The sequence below is a fragment of the Ctenopharyngodon idella genome, chromosome 7 (genome assembly GCF_019924925.1).
Source record: "Ctenopharyngodon idella isolate HZGC_01 chromosome 7, HZGC01, whole genome shotgun sequence".
Taxonomy (NCBI): Eukaryota; Metazoa; Chordata; class Actinopteri; order Cypriniformes; family Xenocyprididae; genus Ctenopharyngodon; species Ctenopharyngodon idella.
The window spans coordinates 29893167-29914023 of record NC_067226.1 but is presented as its reverse complement, the minus strand read 5'-3'; the positions used below and the strand labels follow the sequence as shown (position 1 = coordinate 29914023).

The window sequence follows — 20857 nt, the reverse complement described above, 5'->3', positions numbered from 1 at the left end:
AAGTTCAAGGTGGCAATCCAAAACATTGAATGTAAATTACAAAATACACTTTGTAATTGTATTTTGGCTTTTGTGTGTGAAAAGTCAGTGCAACAGCGCAAACAGAAATATTAACCTGTCTATCACAAACCACGGAAGTAGGCAAAAAATTATCTTATTTAGCTTCAGAGCAACTAATTCATTACTCCTGGATTTTAAAAAATGTCTTTGGAATGTATGATATTCTATCCTTCTCAGTTCCCATGTTGTCTTTAGCTCTTCACTATCATGACAAAACTATTTGACATTGTGGTGGATGAGATGTACAGTAGGAGGCATTTGCATTATTTTTCAGTTGTGCCAATCAGTTGTTCCACATTCTCCAACCACCATGATGTGAAAATATACATGTAGCACTATTACTTCCCCTTCAGTTTAGTCAAATTTCATATTTCTGTATCATAACAAGCCATCCAAGAAGTCCTAAAACATCACCTAAGTCACTGTCTCCCGTAATTACATCTTCCTTCATATTGTATGTTCATGAGGTTGGAAGTGAGATGAAATGCATCTTTACACAATATTACTCTATAATAATTGTTCATGATAAAATATCAGTAGTTAGTTATCTTCAAAATAACATCCAGTGTTGGGGAAGTCACTCCAAATAGTTACTTTATTACCAATGGGTTACATAGTGATCATTGTGGTTGTGGTGCACCTAATTACTTGCATCCAAAGTACTAATGCAAGTAACTAATAAAACAACTAGCATGCACACATGTGCAAATCGATTGAGAAGTTGCACAACTACTTTAAAATGCTGCCTACACTATAAAAAAGGATTGTTGGTTTAAATTAAAAAAGTAAGTTACCTGGTTGCCTTAAAATTTTGAGTTCATTGAAATTAAAAATTTGAGTTAATACAATGAAGCTGATTGGTTTAATCAACAGAACTCAAAATATTATGTTATCTGAACCACATTAATTATCTAAGTTGATTTGACAAAAGAAAAAATGTTGTGATAACAAATCATGAAAATAATTTTTTACAGTGTATTTGTTGTTGGAGGATATGAGCCGTGGGTAAATGAAATCCTATATGTAACTCAAGTAACATTTTTAATAAAAATTTTAACAGTAATTGGATTACAAAATGTTAATAATGGTTATGGTAGAGGATATATGCTTTTGTGCCACATACAGTACCAGCATGCAGAGAAAGCTGGAGGAGTGGCTATGGAAACCACAGTCTGTAATATGAGCCAAAGAAAAAGTGAAAGCATCTCAGAGCACCTATATTCATGTCAAAGCTCAACACAACAGCAGATTAAAGATGGAGAACTACCAGTACACTGTGTTTTTTGAGGCGAATAATCTCTCTGATGTGGAAGTTAACCAAATACACATGCACTTCAGCATAAGGAGAAAATCAGGAGGAGGACAGTGTGAGATCAGCAAAGTGGGTGACAACACCTACAAGATAAGTTTTGTGAACAAAGAAAGTAAGTATGTTTTTTGTTATTGCATTTTTTGCACCTTGTTACAATCAGTGCTATACTTTTATGTCACTTAAGCTTGTCAGAACAACTGTAATAATAATAATAATATTCCATTTATAATTATGACATTTATACTCATCGACATGCATTTATTCAAAGCCCAGGAAAGAGTACTTGACCGAAAGGATCATGTCATCAATATATCCGAACAAAAGGAGATCCGTGTTTCATTAAGACGTGACAATGTTCCTGAAAGCAGCAAACAACCTGAAGCATCTGCTAATCGGGTATGTGGCACAGTCATAAATAAAACTGATTTTTTTACTTAGATTTATTTACCTGCACTACCTTGTTTTCTGCTGATACAATGTAGTCAAACCTGTTTTTCCAGAAGCCCAGAGAAAGACTAACTCTCTGCGTAGTTAAAGTAAATACCATTGAGTATTTCTCGGAAATCACCTGCTATGCTTGACAATAAGGATGGCCTGTGTGTAATATTGACAAAAAAAGACATCTTGATATATTCTGTTATCTTGTCACTTCTTTTTGAGTCTCTCCATCATTGTCCGACTTAGGTTTGAACAGTTTCTGACATTTTCAGTAAGTCTGCGTGAGGTAATCGGCGCTGCTAACACTATGTGCTAACACAAGCTCTTGAAACCCCGCCCTCTTCGTAGGTGCAGCAGCTCATTTGCATTTGAAGGGACACACACAAAAACTGAGCGCTTTTGCTCACCCTCAAAAAGTGACAAATTTAACATGCTATAAAAAATGATCTGTGGGGTATTTTGAGCTAAAACTTCACATACACACTCTGGGGACATCAGTTACTTATTTTACATCTTGTAAAAGTGGCATTATATGACCCCTTTAAATTGATTTGCGGACATTTTAACCTTTATACAAGATTTTTCTTACCTTATTAGATGTATGCATAATCTTTTATGTCAAAATCGTACAATAAATTCAATTAGACATATCCTTATTGCTAATGGTGATGTCCAATTCACAAATGAATTTGTCTTTTAAACCGGTTCCGTTTAGCTGATGAACCTGTTCACCAAATTGGACTGAACCATCGGAAACAGTTTGTGGCTTGAGTCAGCACAAATCTGCAAGTTACTCAATCACTTCCGGTCTGTTGGTCTCAAGTTAGTCAAACAGTGCAACTGAGAACAGTACAGACATATCCAACACGCTGAGAACTGTCTGCCAAGGGTTTCATAAAGGGAGGGCTAAATACGGATGTCATTTGCTGAAAAGCATAAAGTATAACAAATAAAAATGTATCAGAGTGTGTATTGTTCTCGAGTCAAAAGCCGTACACTGAGACAATAGTCAATGGTTACTACAGTTCTCGAGTCACAAGTACACTGAACTGAGGAAACAGTTTGGACTCTGACATGTCTGTTAAGAAACGATGAGCTACTGATATGAACATGCATGAACCGAGCAGTTGACTTGAATGAGGGAGGCAAAATGAAAGGTTTTTGGTAACACTTTACAATACGGGTGCACTAATATGCATTAATTCATGCTTAACTAATGCACAGATAATCATGAGTTAATGTATGTCTCATGAAGAACTAAACCATTAATTAATGATTACTGCATCAGCAACTAATAAAGAGGTCTATATGATTAATAGATTAAGTAATATATGAATTGTTATTAATTAAATGTGTCATAATGTATTAATTCCTTAATAACATATTTTATTAACTAATAGTCTAAGTTAATGTGTTAATTACCACAAAGGGTTGAAGCCATGTATTTCAACTTCAAATTATCTGCTTTAATTAATCATTAGCTAATGATTTGCAAATGTATCATTATGTTATGACTTCACTTGTTGAGGCACATGACTATTAACTAATTGTTAAGTAATATGTCATTACGGTTTTGACATCCACACTAAGCCATGGATTTCAACTTCCAACCATCTACAACTGGATTCCACTGTACCAGATAAACTGTTGCATCCAGAACCTTGTTGTTCATGGCACAGGAATATGTCAGATTAAGCTTGAGGTCAAGGATTCAAAGGCAGAACACTGAGAACATGTGGCCGGGCACTGCTATTTCATAACACCGTGTCAAGACCAGACAAGACAATAGAACCCATTATAATCAGTAATAGTGATGCTACACTGGGTGCGGGATGATGCTACACGACAACAAAATGCTACTTCTGTTATGAAGGACAAATGGACTTACAATGGTTCAGATTCTGGCGTGCTGATACTTACCCATCCTTCAAACACATTCTCTGACATTACATTCACTGCATTTGCAACTGTCAAAACCCATTAATTACATATTACTTAACAATTAGTTAATAGTTATGTGCCTCAACATGTAAAGTCATAACATAATGATACATTTTCGAATCATTAGATAATGATTAATTAAAGCAGACAACTGGAAGTTGAAGTACATGGCTTCAACCCATTGTGGTAGTTAACAGATTAATTTACACTATTAGTTAATAAAATAAGTTATTAAGGAATTAATGCACTGACACATTTAATTAATAACAATTCATATATTACTTAATCTATTAATCATATAGACTCTTTATTAGTTACTGATGCAGTAATCATTAATTAATGGTTTATTTCTTCATGAGTCATACATTAACACATGATTATCTGTGCATTAGTTAAACATGAATTAATGCTTGTTAGTGAACCCGTATTGTAAAGTGTTGGTTTATGTAAAAAGGTGAGTTGATTGAAACTAGTTTATTCACTTTATATGCTTTAGACATCTGTGTTTCACATCACTATCGGATGTACTTGATGTCATTGCATAATTATGTACATAAACTGGTGAATCCGTATTTTGAACTGGTTCATTGAAATAAACTATCCGAAAGAACCAGTTTGTGGAACTGAATCAGACTTCCCGTCACTAATTGTTAAGCCCTAATTAATTAATTTCACTTGTCTTGCATTTTCATTATGAAGCATTTTATAATCAATTAATACATGTCTTTATCATTTGTTCTTTTTTTAGAAATGTGCAAGTGCTAAAAGTATGGAGAAAGTTTTTAAACTGGACTATTATCTATTACGCTATCTCAGTGAATGTAAAAAGGCGAATTCAGACTTGGAGAAACAACTCTCTGGGCTTTCCAGCACCTTCAAGATCCACATTGACTCTGAAGAGGTTGTGGTGGCGAGGGACCCGGCAGCTGAAGACGTTTGTCCCCTGAAGAAATGGGACCCTGCGGTTGACCAAGTGTTCGAGACTTTAAAGTCACACTATAATATCTACTTTGAGGTTGATAGGAAAAAATCAGAAATTCTGGAAGAACACCTTTACCTCTCTGGTTGGAACTTAAAAATTTATTTTGAAGAAGAGACGGGTTTAGCCGTAGTGGTTGGAGAGCGGAAACAAGTAGAGAAAATTATAAAATTTGTAAGCGGCTTGCATGATCAACAGCAGATTCAACAAGAGTGTTGCGTGTCTGAGAAGCAATTCACCCTCATCAAAGAGAAGTTTGAGCCATACATAAATTCTAATTTACCTGCACTTCAGATCACACAGGAAAAAACAGGCATTCTCCTTTTGAAGGGTCCTGAGGAAGAGGTCCGTGCAGGTAAAAAGGAGCTTTTAAACTTAGCAAAAGAAATCAAAGAGAAGAGAATCCCATCACACCGTCCTCTTATAACCTTCTTGGAATCAAGTGGTGGTATACAGCACTTTGAAAACCGATTTCAACAGAGCCTCCGCAGCCCAGTTATGCTCGAGACTTCAGGTTCAGATCTCCTTCTGTTGAGTTTGTCTGACGGAGCGCTACAGGAGGCGGCCGCTGCCGTGCAGAGAGACCTGTGTTTGGAGACTGTGCGCCTGGAAAACAGTCAGAAATCATCTGCGTTTAATACGCTGAAGGAGGATTTGAGTGAAGCCGTCAAGCAGGCCAATCGTGACAGTGTTAAAGTGGAGCTTAAATACCTGGATGAATCAAGTTCTGACCCCAAAGTACAACTGGTGGGCTACATTACTGAAGTTAATAGGCTGAAGAACATCGTGCAGGAATACAAAAGAAACCATCAGAACCATCATGACTCCCTGCCTCTTCCCAGGCCAGAAATGGCAGACCACTTCCCTGAGATTTTGTCGATGGCCAGAGTAAAGAAGAGCAATGTGGAAATAAAGCCAACGAGTTTGCCTTCCCCATGCATCCACCTCACGGGACCTCGATGCGAAGTTGAGAGTTTGAAGGACAGCCTTGAGTCATTTTTTCAGAGTCTTGTCACTAAACAATTTAAGGTGAAAGGACCTGGAGTTCAAAAATTTTTTCAAAGTGATGGTGCAGAGACTTTGAAATTAGTAAAGAATTCTTATATGGTTTGGATACTCCCCATTGATGATGGGCGTAAAAGAGGTAACGTGCCCATACTCATGAATAGGAGTTTTCAGAGCTTGCCATTTGCTGCAGCTGCTGCATCTGCCCAACACTCTCTGGACTTTGACAGTGAGATACACATTAAAGTTGTGGTTGGTAGTCTTGAGCAACAACAGGTAAGGCTGACAAACTAGACAAATACTTTGCCTTAAAGGGATACTCCACTCAACATTTTCATTCACGTGTTCATTCATCTTCTCACCCTCATGCCATCCAAAATTTAATGACTTACTTTATTTAGATGAAGAAGATCTTTAGAAAAATAATCCACTTCTGTGAGTCCATATTATGCAAGTGTACAGTACCCACCAAAGTTGACGCTTCAAAAACCATATGACCCCAGATGATGAATCAATGTCTTCTGAAAAAAACAACAGGTGTGTGTGTGAAAAATAGTAATATTTTAAACTTTCTTTTAAGTACTATATAAACCATCGCTCCCAGCCGACTGTCATGAGTTCCTGAGTATGAGTTCATGAGTTCAGCTTGTTGTGGAACTTGTGCGAGAATTGACACAGAAGCACAGAGGACCATCACTTCCTTAAAGGGATAGTTCACCCAAAAATTCTGTCATTAATTACTCACCCTCATGTCGTTCCAAACCCATAAGGCTTTTGTTCATCTTCAGAACACAAATGAAGATCTTTTTGATGAAATCTGACAGCATTCTGTCTCTCCATAGACTGCCTTCACAAATGGAACTTTGATGCTTCAAAAAGTTTATGAAGAGAAGATTTTAAAACTAATCCATATGAATTGAGGGGGTTAATCCAAATTTTATGGAGAGACATGATCACTTTATATGATGAATAGATTTAATATAGGATTTTACTCACATATAAACATTGATCAGTGAACATAAACAGAAGCTCAAATGAACCTGAATGACGCACGAGAACAAACCTCTTCCAGAAGCTCAAACATGCTGTGTAACACATGAGAATAAACCTCATTGGTTCTCACACTTCAAGCAAACTTGCTTGAGCTTCCGTTTCCCACAACTGATGTTTGAGTTGATGAATGTTTACATGTGAATATAAGCCTAAATTCAATCTGTTCATCATATAACGTGATCGTGTCTCTTCAGAAAAATTGGACTAAACCGTTCAATACATATGGATTAGTTTTACGATCTCTTTATGAACTTTTTGAATCATCAAAGTTCCAGTTGTGAAGGCAGTTTATGGAGGGACAGAATGCTGTCAGATTTCATCAAAAAGATCTTCATTTGTGTTCTGAAGATAAACAAAAGTCTTACGGGTTTGGAATGACATTTTCATTTTTGGTTGAACCAACCCTTTAAATCACGCTTCACAACTTAATTTTACATCAAGCAAAAACACATATTACAGTTAGCTGGAAGTGATGGTTTCTAGTTTAAAACTTTTAAAATTTTTGTAATATTTTCACACATCTAGGGCCTAAAACATTTTGCCACACCTGCCAATGGCTGGTGACTAAAGAAAATTTACCGGCCATAAATATTTTTTTACTGGCCATTAAACTTTGGAGGCAAAAGCAGGCAGTTATGACACCAACATTTTAGATACCTGTGCAAATCATCTCAGGTTACGCATGTAACCATGGTTCCCTGAGAACAGGGAACAAGACGCTGCATCAGAGTGCTAGGGGGAACCGCCTCCATGGGAACCGGTGTCTAATACACATATCCAATCTCGGCAATATCATATTGACCGGCGACAGCCCATGATGTCATAACAATGCGACCCGAAAGTATATAAGGGGTGCCCAGATAACATGTAATCCGCTTATCGTTTGAAGGGACTGTATGCAGGCAGGCCCCAAGGCATGGCTAAGAGACTCAGCGTCTCGCTCCCTGTTCTCAGGGTTACATGCATAACCTGAGACATTCCCTTTCGAAAGGGAACTCGCGCTGCATCAGAGTGCTAGGGGAACGATATACCCATACCGCCATGCTGAGGGGAGTGCGTGCCAACGTATGGCATTGACAACTGTCAGAATCAGGTAAAATGAAACGCCAGACCCACTCACCCTGTGGGTCACAACTGGGCTGTCAGTGACAGTGCTCCCAACGGTCAAGGCCTCAGCTATAAGCCTCAAAGCGGCCTCCATATTTTACATATGAAGGCCAGCCAAGTCCGCACAAAGGCCTGGAACCAACAACTTCAACAGAAGGGGTCCCTTTAAGGGAGCGTGGCCCGAAGGCACCCCAGCCAGTCACTTCTCAGGGGAACAAAGTCAACCCCAAATGCCACCAGGGAGGCTGACCCAGCTTCTAGCTGTACTAGTAACTTAGTCTGCCAACAACCTGTCTGTTTTCTCAGAAACAGAGCCTCTAGAAGCATAAGTCTCACAAAGAGACATCCAGAAAGAGGGACTGCAAAAGGGCCGTAACCAACTCAGACCGACTCTAGAGACGAGCATCCTGGAGAGCAGGACTCAGCAAAGCGCTATCGACCCTTGCAAGTGAGGGGAGTATATCTGCTCGATCCTAGGATCAACAAAGCACCTATGTTTCAAGGCGCTAAGGAGGCCGTGCACTCTAAAAAGGAACCCTCACAAGGGGAATGCTCACAGCCTAAGGGCTGATCTAACTGGGAGGTCTCGAGAGAAGCCTTCAACCTCTGAGCAGACTTAGGGAGCTAAGTACTCAAATCTACCCTAGAGTAAGGGGAGTCAAAAGCTTGACCTATTAGGTTGACCAGGCTATAGGCTAGGATGCGAAGGTGAACTAGATAGCCAAGCTAGCTACACGTAGTAACGTGAGATCTCAGGAGGGCCAGAAAGGCCAACTACCTGACAACATGACCTTGCTGACGATACCCAACTGCTGGGGACTCGCATCAGGGAGGCCTACACTGGCCAACCACCTGGTATCGAGTCTTAACTGGTAGAGAAGTACCCGTGCTGTGGGGAATTTGCCTTCAGAAGGGGCCAGTAAGACCAAACACCCCAGTAGCAAAAGTTCACTGGCTGAAGTAGCATTACTAACCGCCATGCACTCAATTATTAGGGGCTGGCTCTCAGGGAGGCCTGCTAAGGCCAACTACCTGCTAGCTAGCTTTCTAGGGCCTACTGTGACAGGTCTCCCGCTATTCCTGCTGTTGTCGACCGGTGGGTGTGGCTGGGAGACTCATCACGAGAATCTGTTCAGGCTAATTAAGAGAATGATTGGCACCTGTTTCTAGCCTTATTAAAGGGGAGCTTGTGAGAGTGCGAGGAGGCTCACGTCATTATGAGGGGGTTGTGAGATTTGTTTGCTTCTGTTTAGCTTGTGTTTGCTTTTTGTTCTTGTTTGTTTCTTTTGCCTTTGCTATTACTTCGAATTTGGTTCTGTCTGATATTTTAACACCATGTGTCAGACAGAAATTGGAGTTATTTTTGTAAGTGATTTTCTGCTTTGTATATTTTTCTATTTATGTTAATAAACAGGTTTTTTGCACCCCTACCAACCTACTAGTCCTCCTCTTATTTGTCACGGCCTTGAGCCGGTCGTGACAAATATGGGGGCTTTGAAATATGGGGATTTGAACCCGGGCCCTCTCGCACCCGAAGCGAGAATCATACCCCTACCCCTAGCCGGTCGTGACACTACAACACTGGGGCTTGCCCACAGGGAGGCCTGCTAATACTCAGGGAGGCCTGCTGAGGCCAGCTACCTGATTACAAGTCTAGCTAGCTGTCAAATCCTGCAACACTCCGGCTTGCCCACAGGGAGGCCTGCTAATTCTCAAAGAGGCCTGCTAAGGCCAACAATTGAGAACAAGCATTTGCATTCGCTAGCTGCCAGAAACCCACACTGCTGGGGACTCACCCTCATAGAGGCCTGCTGAGGCCTACTATCTGAGGCAAGTCTATGCGCACCTACCAGAAAAACCCATTACTGCTGGGGACTAGCCTCCAAGGCAGCCTGCTAGGGCCAGCTACCCAGAACGTGTCTTGTTGCTACAACATCCACACTGATGGGGGCTCACCACAGAGAGGCCGGCTAAGGTCTACTATCTGATAAAAATATAATAGCTACCAGGAATCCATTTACTGGGGGCTGCTCACAGGGAGGCCTGCTAAGGCCAGCTACCTGACAGCGCATGTGCTGGCCGCTAAGAGCCCAACATGGTTTGGACTCACGCTGAAGGGAGGCCTGTTAAAGCCAACTACCTTAAAGCGAGTCTAGTAGCAGAGATAAGACTGTTTAAACAGCGCCTAAGCCTGGGACCTATCACATAGCCAACAAGCAGTGTACTAAGTAAAAGCACCTTTTACCCTTTAAGCAAGGGGAGTACTAGTGATCGATCGATATTGATTTTTTAGAACCGATATCGATAATTTGTGTGTTTATGTGCGGGATAACCGATATGCAGAACCGATATTTATTTACTGTTATACTTCTGTTTTTAACACGATTAAAAATTTTTTGTTGTTTTAGATTTTGACCCCATGCTCACATTCATTTGGCATTCTTTGCAAACTGGCAATGACTGTGTGAAGTAAGTTAATTTTAATCTTCATATTACAAAAATAATTGTATTTATAAAAAGCATCAGCAGCAACACTAATGTTAACAATAAGCAAAATAAATGTAGAAGGTCTAATGTTTTCAAATGGAGAAAATAAATTAAAGACAGGAGTCATATCAACTTTGCAGAAATGTAATACTTCATTTTAAACTACAGTTTTAGTAGATTTATAAGCTATTTAATAAGCTAAAGAGTGAAGAATAATTCACTGGATAATGTTAAATAACTGAATAATATTCTCTGGAATATTGGAATATAACAAACAAAACATCGTATTTATTGCATTTCTCAACTGGTATGTTATATCAGAATTATTAATAATGTTTTTGTCATTCTAGATTATGAAATATCCGCTGACAAAGCGCTGTTTATCTATGCATTTACACAAAACTATACTCAAACTGCGATCGCTCGCGGAGATAAATAAATAATTAATAAATAAATAATAAATAAATAATTAATTTCCATAGAGTTTTGTTTATTTGGATATTTATTAGCGAATTAATGGTTATATAGTAAATGTTTATATAATTACGGTGTTTTAAACAAGTGAATCTTGTTAAAAGTTACATGAATAGCAAAATGCAGACGACTTCACAAGACTAATGATGAGCATAGACAACAGAGAGAGAATTAAATTCAGCGCTTTTATTTCCAACATGTGCTCATTCATGGCTGTATTATTTAATTCATGCAAAGTTACATCTTTGTTGGGACAGGACTTGATGGATTATCTTACGTGACTCCGTGAGCTTGTCTCTATTTCTTAGAGACAAGCTCCATAAACTAGCTACATTTCAGGCATTTATGTAACACATCTAATTTGTGTATTAATGGCTGTTATGTTAAATAATGTTTTTTTTGTGATTCTTTATTTATTAAACATTTTAAGTTTATAACTATTTACAAAGAGCCCAAGATCCACCCACAATCATAAGAAAAAGAGATACAATAAGACTTAATAAATAAAAATAAATAATATATCAAGATTTCAACATTTTTGATAAAGTCTCAATAAGGTCCAACCAAAATTGTATTGTCCTTCTGGTGGCGCCATGCATTTTAGCTGTGGTGCTCTCCAAAAGAGCAATGTCCAGCAAATAGGACATCCAAGTGGACATAGCTGGGGTAGAAGGTTCCAACCACAGTTTCAGGATAACCTTTTTAGCAGCAGTAAGGGCAGCTGACAGAATCCTCTTTTGATTGACAGACAGTGATAGTGAAGAGTCATCTAGCAAAAGAAAAACCAGAGGGTCCTTTTGGATCTGCGTCTTCAGAAGATCTATCAATTATTCCCGGACCGAAGACCAGAACTGCTCAATTCGAGAACAGTCCCAGAACATATGCATATATGTACCTAGGCTTGCGCTGCTACACAAGTGACAAAAAGGATCAGACTTTCTTTTCATTTTATATAGTAAACAGGGAGTGGCATATGCCTTATGAATTAATTTATAATGAATAATTTGGTGGGCTGGATTTTTTGAGGTAGCAAAACAATTCCCCCAGACAGAGTCCCAATTAATCACAGTGCTAAGGTCTCTCTCCCAGAAGTCCTCAGTCGGAATGTTTGAGTACTGTCGTACCACAAGTGATTTATAAATTATACTCACAATACCTTTAGAATCCCTACTAGAGTCTATCCAATCTATCATAAAGTGAGGAGATATTTTAGTCGACCAGGGTACTCCATAAGCTTTTAGTGCAGATCTTAATCTTAAATACAAAAAGAAGGAAAATCCTGGGAGAGAGAATTCAACTTGTAGGATCTGAAAGGACTTAAGCCCATAATCATTGTACAGATCTTTTAGGGTATAAATACCACGTTCAACCCAGCATTTAGAAATAAACGGTTTATTACCTGTACAGAGGTTACTGTTATGCCAAATGGGGGTAGAATTGCTATAGGAATCTGAAGCTCCCATGATCTTTTCTGCCGCTTTCCAGATTTTAATAGAATGACATATAATTGGACCAAACTTTTCCAAAACCTTCTGAGGTATTCCAGTAAAAGGTAAATCCTGTAGACGCAATGGGTAAATAATATTATTTTCTAAGGCCCGCCATGACACAGGAGAGTCAACATCAATCCAAGTCCTAAGCGGTCTCACTTGATACGCTAAATAATAGGACCAAAAATCTGGTAGCGATAATCCACCATGGGGTTTCAGCCGGTACATAGATTTAAGATGAATTCTAGGCCGTTTATTATTCCATAAGAATTTTGTTACCACTGTATTAAGCTCTTTAAAGTAACCAATAGGTGGTGCCAGAGGTAACGTAGAGAATAAAAAGCTCAACCTCGGAAGTATATTCATCTTAACAGTGGCTATCCTACCATGAAGAGCCAAACAGAGTGGAGACCAACACAGAAGATTGCTTTTAATCTTATCAAGAAGAGACTGATAGTTCCATTTAGCAATGTGTGAAAGTGAAGAAAAAACTCTAATCCCCAGATAATTAAACTGGTCGGTAATTGGAATTATAGTGGGTAAGGCCTGAATCTCTGATTTAGCAGCTATATTAAGGGGCAGAAGTACGGATTTGCTCCAATTAATTTTGTAACCAGACAATTTACCGAATGTATCGAATAATTTTAAGCATTCACTAACAGAATCTGTGATATCTGATAGATACAAAAGAATATCGTCAGCATAGAATGAAATTTTATGGGTCGTATTCATACAGCTTATAGGAACTATTGCAGAGCATTGTCTAATCGCTTGGGCCAAAGGCTCTAATGATAAATTAAAAAGCAAGGGTGAGAGGGGACATCCTTGACGAGTACCCCTGCCCTTCTGCCTAGGCAGAAGGAAGGAGAGATATGGGGACCAGTAAGTACTCTTGCTGAACACTCAAAATAGATAGTTTTGACAGCATGCAGAAAAAAAGAACCAAACCCAAAATGCTTCAGGACAGACCACAAAAAATTCCACTCAATTCTGTCGAAAGCTTTCTCTGCATCCAAAGAGAGGATTGCAGAGGAAGCTATATAGGTGTCTGCTTGTTGAATAATATGAAGAAGCCTACGTATGTTGTCTGCAGCAAATCTCCCCCTTAAAAAACCTGACTGATCATACTTGATCAAGTCTCCTACACACCGATCCAATCTTAAAGCCAAAACTTTTGCCATTAGCTTTGAATCTGTGGATAGGAGGCTAATTGGCCTGTAACTAGAACACTCAAGGGGATCCTTTCCTTTCTTCAACAGTAAAGTTATCAAAGCTGTGTTTTGGTCTCTATGCAGAGCACCTTTTTCTAAAGCAAAACTAAAAGAATTAAGTATCAATGGAGCCACTATGTCCCATAATATCTTCAATAACTCCGGGGGAATCCCATCTAAGCCAGGAGCTTTATTATTGCTCATGGAATCCAGGGCAGATTTTAATTCTTCAATTGTCAAAGGACTGTCCAGTATATCACGCTGAGAATAATTCAATTTAGGGAGATTTAAATGCGTAAGGAATAAATCAAAATTTGTTGGGTCAGTGCTGGATTCTGAAGTATACAACTGTTGATAATATGATTCAAACACTTTATTTATATCCTTAGGTTGAGTATACACTGAACCCTCATGTCTAATAGCAGATATACTGGCTTTGGATTCACCATCCTTCAACCTTAAAGCCAAAAGCTTAGAGGGGCGTTCTCCATAGAAATAATAAGATTGCCTAGTACGATGTATAATAAATTCAGCTCTATGCAAATATATAGATTTTAATTCTGATTTAAGAACATTTAATTCTTTGGCTTTGATATCACTAAATTTATCTTTTAATTCCTTCTCTAGCAGATCAATTTGTTTTTGTTACGACTCTCTCTACGCTTTTTACTAAACGATGAAAAACTTATACATTTACCCCTAATAAAACACTTAGTGGTTTCCCACAATACTTGAGGGTTAGAGGCTGAATCAGTGTTAATCTGCAAAAATTCCTTCAAAGAGCTTCGTAATACAGCCACAAAAGTGACAGTCCTGTAACAGGGAGGTGTTAAATCTCCAGCTGTTGGGTCTGGAGCCCAAAGATACAGGTGTTAGGGTAGTAATTACAGGGGAATGATCAGATAAAAGAAGTGGCAGAATATCAACTTTACTAATAAATGGAATAAGAGAAGGGGACATAGGTAAATAGTCTATCCTTGAATAGCTCTTATGACGAGCTGAAAAGAATGTATAGTCCCTGGCACCGTCATTTTGCAGACGCCAGACATCACATATGTTAGAGTGTCGCAAAAATGAGTTAAAGCTTCCAGTAATCACTGAATCAGCCTTAGAGGCCTGAGATCTATCTAGCCGAGGATCCAACACAGCATTAAAATCGCCCCCTAAAACCACAAGACAGTCTTCCAAATTTAAAACTAAAAGTAATAATTCTTGAAAAAATAGGGGATTACCCTCGTTAGGTGCATATATAGACAAAAAAGCATATTTAGTATTATTTAGGGAACCAACAACATAGGTAATTCTGCCTTCTGTATCTCCGCCAGAACGTATAATTGAAAAATTAGTAGAACGCCTAGACAGTATCAGCACTCCTTTAGTCTTATTGCCAGCCGAAGATGAGGAGATCACTTTGAAGTATCTATTTTGAAAGCGATGTACGTCATCTGATTTCAAATGAGACTCTTGAATAAGGGCGATGGAGACCCTTTTACATCTTAGGTAATCTAAGCATTTGGTTCGTTTAATAGGGCTATTTAGACCATTAACGTTCCATGACAGTATCTTTATAGCCATGTTATTGAGTAACACATCGATATCCAGGCCAACCAGAATAAACAGGTGGGAGGACCATAAAATAATCCCCAGGGAAGATAGCGGCAAACGAAATATATGCATACACATACATGTACATACAAATAACGTTACACATATAAATGTAAACATAAAACTGGTTAAACTTACGTGGGCGGACTTGGGCATAGAACAGAAAAACGCAAACAAGAACAGTAACAAAATGGGCAGCAAGCAAAGAGTTGAAACACACTCTTCTACCTGCCCACAAAGTAACGATCTTTGGATACGCGGCCAACAAGCAGTCCGGCTCGTCCGTCAACGCCTGACCCGGTCATTTTTCGGATGAAAAAATAGTCAGTCAAACCGCCTCAGTATGGTCCTCCATGGGAACTGCAGATTCATGCTTACTATCCTCGTATTCTCGTGACACAGGCACTGAAACTCCCTTCAGAGAAGAATTTGCGATGGGATCCAGATTGCGGACGATCTTTTCAACCTCCGCCGGTGTCTCAAAAAGTGAAACCTTCCCTCGGTGAGTGACTTTCACTACCGCGGGATAAAGCAGAAAAGACGTTATTCCCAAATGGGTTAGTTTCTTCCTCGCCAATGCCATCGATCTCCTCTTGGACGCAGTTTGATTGCTGTAGTCTGGGAAGAAGAGCAACGGAGATCCATTATGAAGAATTTCTCCAACACCTCGGGCTCCATTCAGGATCGCATTCCGATCTTGATACCGCAGCATCTTGAAGATGAATGTACGAGGGGTAGATTTCGCGCGCTCACCGCTGTATATACGGTGAGCTCTTTCGATCTCCAATACCTTGCCAGCAAGAGAGGGAATCCATTTAGGAAGGTGATTTTGTATAAATCGTAGAGGGTCATCTCCTTCTACACCCTCTTTAAGTCCCACTAAACGGACATTAGACTGGTGGCTTTTGTCTTCAATTCTCGCCAACTTTTCCTGAAGGGAGTCCACTACTACCTTGATTTTCACTGTGTCTTTTTTTGCGTCACGGAGAGCAGCCTGCATGTTGTCAAAGTTGTTTCTTATCAGACGAACATCCTCTTCCAGGACTCCAAGTCTATCCACGATCGGGGCGAATTCTTCCTTAAACAGTTCCCTGATGAAGCCGAGGTGCATCTTTAGCTCATCTGCAACAATGGCGTGAAGTTCCCCCTCAGGAACGTTAGGATCTTTAACTCTCTTTTTCTCTGGAGAAGCCAACGTTAATTGACGTTTTGCCATCCTCATTCGTTGCACCATGAGTAGAGCAACCAAAACTAACCAAGTGTTGATGGTTTAACTGAGAACAAGTATATAAGGGATACCGAGTCAGGGAGCAATTGAACTACACCGCCATTACTACCGGTGGGTCACGTGATCCCTCATGTTAAATAATGTTTACTAAGTTTACTAAGCAGGTAAGTATACTTTACCTGTGCACGCTGTTGTCTCCTCTCCCCTCAGATGAGCTGTAATGGTGATCCTGCAGGCAATTCTCAAAACACCCACAAGATGGCGACATTTATCGGTAAATCCGATATTACAAAACCGATACCCGATTATGGTAAAATGCCTAAATATTGGGGAAAATATCGGTAAATCGACATATCGGTCGATCTCTAGTACAAACATACGCCAACATGCCCTGGAGATGGCCAACCTGGGCCTACTACTCCAGATGAACACGGGCATCAGCTCGTGGCAGTGCTCGGGCTACAAGCATGGGCGGCACTAGGGAGGGGCTAGTAGGTGCTTCAGCACCCCCAAGAAAGACCAAAGCACCCCCATAGCACCCTCACAAATTTTTTCAGCAATTATATACAAGTTGTGTGTTATAATTGATAAGTTGATAATAAAATTAACAAATGAAATAAAATAAAAACATTTGACTCATTACGCATGCATGACGTGATTTGCAGCTACTGTCGCACTTTTCGTAATGTCATAGCATTTTATTTTAAAGTGGAGCGGTTCCTTGTGCCAAGAGCTGCCACCGACTAAAGATTTTTCTAGTAGTCGTTCATTTAGGCCATTAATCGTTTAGTCGCACGTTTATATTAAATTAATTAATATAATAACCTACTAAACCATCCATTAATAACCTATCTATATAGCTATAGGCGTGATATAGCACATTCCGTGCTCAAGCTCGCACATAAATCTTGCTGCAAAGCACGGGCAAAAGTAATGATTATGAATGTATTGGGGGGAAAAGAACACATTTTAAACTATTTAAAACATATTTAAACTAGAATGCTTTCTAAGTCAGTGTCAGCTGCAAAGATAAAGTTGCCGATGCTGACAAAAAAAAAAAAAAAAAGAGAGAGAGAGAGAGAGAGAGAGAGAGATCGCATGTGCTCCTCCTACCTATGCGCGCTAATACTTTAGATTCCACACTCCTCCGCATTAACACTAATTTACCTTTTGGACCATATAAAGATGCGTTTATTGACTTGTACAAACTCCTCTCTATATTTGAGATATCTTTGTCCTGTCTCCGACATTTGAAGACAACAGCAAAGAGCATAATATTCGCAAATCCACACCAACCTGCATTATGCCCCAATGCAGAAGGGGGCGGGCCTTGGCCGACGACTCTCTATGGAGAGGAGGCCAGCACTAGGGATGCCAAAGGGAACCTACACTCACCTAATGAGGGGTTAGAGGTGGAATGCTTAGCCTAGGTCAGCTGTCAGGGCGGCCCGGGTGAGGGCCAGCCCACAAAGCATAGATCTACCTGGTGCTCCTCAGAGCAGCAGCCTCTACAGAACAACTCTCAGCTGAGAGGAGGCATAATCACTCAAACTGAAACCGCTAATGTGGCTAAAAAATACCATGAAAGCCTTATCTATCCTAAATTAATTTTAGGATGAGTGATGATAACCAGGTAACAATGTCAGGTGGCCCTGTGGGCAGACGCTAGACATTAAATCTATCTGAAGTAAAAGGGCTTGTCTCTTTGACACATAAAACTCTCCAAGCCATGAGGAGAGGAGACAAACTACTCTACCCTGAGGTGGCTCTCAAGGCGGCCTGATGAGGGCCAGCCTACAACAGAGTGGCGGCCTCCAAACCATTCCCAAGTGGGAGGGGGGCCAGCACAATCAGAAATAATAAGAGCGCTAAAAAGAGCAGTGGTCTCGCCAGAGAACATACAATAAGCGAAACCCAGCATACTCAAAGAAGACCTATTAATAGTAGTACTTCTCTCTAAAATCATTCTAGCCAACCTGCAGGGACTTCAGGGCCCTAATTGTGACATCACTATGAACAAAAATCCTTTCCTAGATTCAGATGAATGCCCAAACGCTTGCTACACAGGTAACAGCAGTCTAAGAAATACATTAGTATTTAAACAGATAAAAAAGACCTAAAAACAAGTCAACCTGCGGCTACAGGGTGGCCACCTATCACCATGGAAACCATGAGGTCCACCACCCTATAAAGCCTAAAAAGATGCACATCTTACACAAGGAACATTGGTCTATAAAGAAATACTTAAAATACTTTAAAATGAAAAAGACCTAGTCACAGTTCCACCTGCGGCCACAGGGTGGCGACTTACCACCATAAACAATGTGTGGTCTTCCACCCTTACAAGCCTGAAAGGGTCTTCTCACTATCAAAGCCAAAGGCAGACCATCAGAATCTTGATACTCATTATCGGCCCAGCCACAGGCCTGATGTAAGAAGCGCCTGGGGTTAAAGAAGAACGGACAGGGTAGTTCTGATCCCCCTCAGAGTGAGGAGATCCATCAACGTTGCTGACCGCATTTTTGAAGGATCACCTCAAACAGATCCTTCTTCCTAGAGTCTCACCTTCTCTGTGTCCTATTCCTCCATTGAGGGGCACACGAGAGGCGACACTAGCCTTCTGGCCCTATCTGCAGCCCTCGGGTCGGGACGGGCCAGGCCCAACCTGTCTGGATGAGGACTCAGACCTCAGCGGCATGCATGTCTTGAATGCCGCTGGTCTAAGTCACTCAGCAGGTCAGCCTGGTGCCCCTGCCACACAGCCATCATGTGCAGAGCACCACCAGCCCCAAATGCTGAACTCTCTTCCCTCGAGAAGAGACCCAGACGTGAACGGAGCGTTTTTAAAGAAAAAAGGCTCACAGTTTGCACAGGCAGCTCCCTCGAGAACTTCCTGTGCGTGCTCTTCCCTCCAGACAGAGAACGCACAGCTTGTGTGTGTCATCTGGTGTCAGATAAAGAGGACACGGATCCACATACCTAGTAAACCTTCTAGTTTCTCTGTGCGGTTCATAATTGCCACGATAGTGTTTTACACATGCCAGTCCCTGAAGATGAAAAGAGGATGACATGTTATCTGGGCGCCCCTTATATATACTTTTGGAGTCGCATTGTTATGACGTCATGGGCTGTCGCCAGTCAATATGATATTGCAGAGATTGGATATGTGTTTCAGACACCGGTTCCCGTGGAGGCGGTTCCCCCTAGCACTCTGATGCAGCGTGAGTTCCCTTTCGAAAGGGAATCACAATTCTATATTCCAATTTTGATACCATAACTAAAACTACAAGCCTAATTAATATAAATTTAAAAAAATTATTAAAGACAAGTAACAGTAGTTTTCAGGTAGATACATTGAACACAGTAATCAAATGTAAAATAATACTGGATAGTCTTCACGTGAATTTTTCATTTTTTGGGTGGAGTATCCCTATAACAAGTAAAATAGACCAGTATTTATTCATTATACCTTGCAAGCAGCAATACTGAAAATTTTTTGTGATTTGTATTATTAATACAGGCCGATGTGTTTGTTGCTCCAATGATAAACACAAACATGACCTCAACCTTGATTGGATCATCCCTGTTGAAAAAAGCAGGACAGCAGCTTCAGACTAACTTCAACAATGCCAAGGGAAAACGCACACTTACGCCCGGAGATGTGCTGGAGGTGGATGCGACACCAGCGTTGGGATGTTCAAAGGTTTTCTTCGTAGAATGTGTGCCTAAAGGAAAAAAATACAACAGCGAAAAAGTAAGAGGCAGTATATAATTTAAAAAGGGTTAAGATGTGTTTTGATAAGAACACATCTTAACCCTTAAGATGTGTTTGACAAGACTGTATGGATGGGATTTACAGAAAAGATTTAGTAGTTTTGCCATCTATATAATATATTTTGTTTTAGGCACTTCGCTGCGGACTTGGCCGAGTTTTTGCACTATGTGAGCAGAATTCTTGGAGTTCAGTTGCGCTGCCAATAATCGGACCCGGCATAGTGCTGTCGATACCGGTCAAAGATGCCGTTAATATTCTTACTCATGAGATCTGCGAATTTTTATCTCGATCCACTGGTTGCCTGCAGACCATTTGTATCGCCATAATGCCTAATTACGCTCATTCTGAGGAAGTAAGCAATCTACATATTATACTCCCTCTTTGCAATGAAGTTTCTTGAAGCGATGTTTATTCCTAACCCTGTTTTGGAAATATTTTGCAGATGTTCCAGACAGTCTGTGCGGATCTGAGTGCAAAAATGGTGGACAACACAGGACAAGGCAAGAGATTCAAGAATTATTAATTGCATTCATTGATCCTTGTTATTTTGACCCATTCCCGACTTATCAAGAATGGTGTATTAGAAAATATAAGAGCAAAAAAAAATAATTAGTAGTTATTGCACATAGGCATTAATTAGCATGAATATAAATTGTCATATAAATAATTATGAACATAAGTGGATCAAATAT

The 20857-nt window shown here is 40.0% G+C and overlaps 1 protein-coding gene across 1 annotated transcript; it reads left to right on the top strand.

Annotated features, from left to right (window-relative positions):
- The first annotated feature begins 1315 nt into the window (after positions 1-1315).
- LOC127515637 (uncharacterized) lies at positions 1316-20688 on the top strand. Its single transcript, XM_051899519.1, has 6 exons — positions 1316-1484; positions 1641-1768; positions 4500-6011; positions 19911-20144; positions 20296-20517; positions 20608-20688. Exons 1-6 carry the CDS (start codon positions 1316-1318, stop codon positions 20686-20688), a joined length of 2346 nt encoding a protein of 781 aa, XP_051755479.1.
- The last annotated feature ends 169 nt before the right edge of the window (positions 20689-20857 follow it).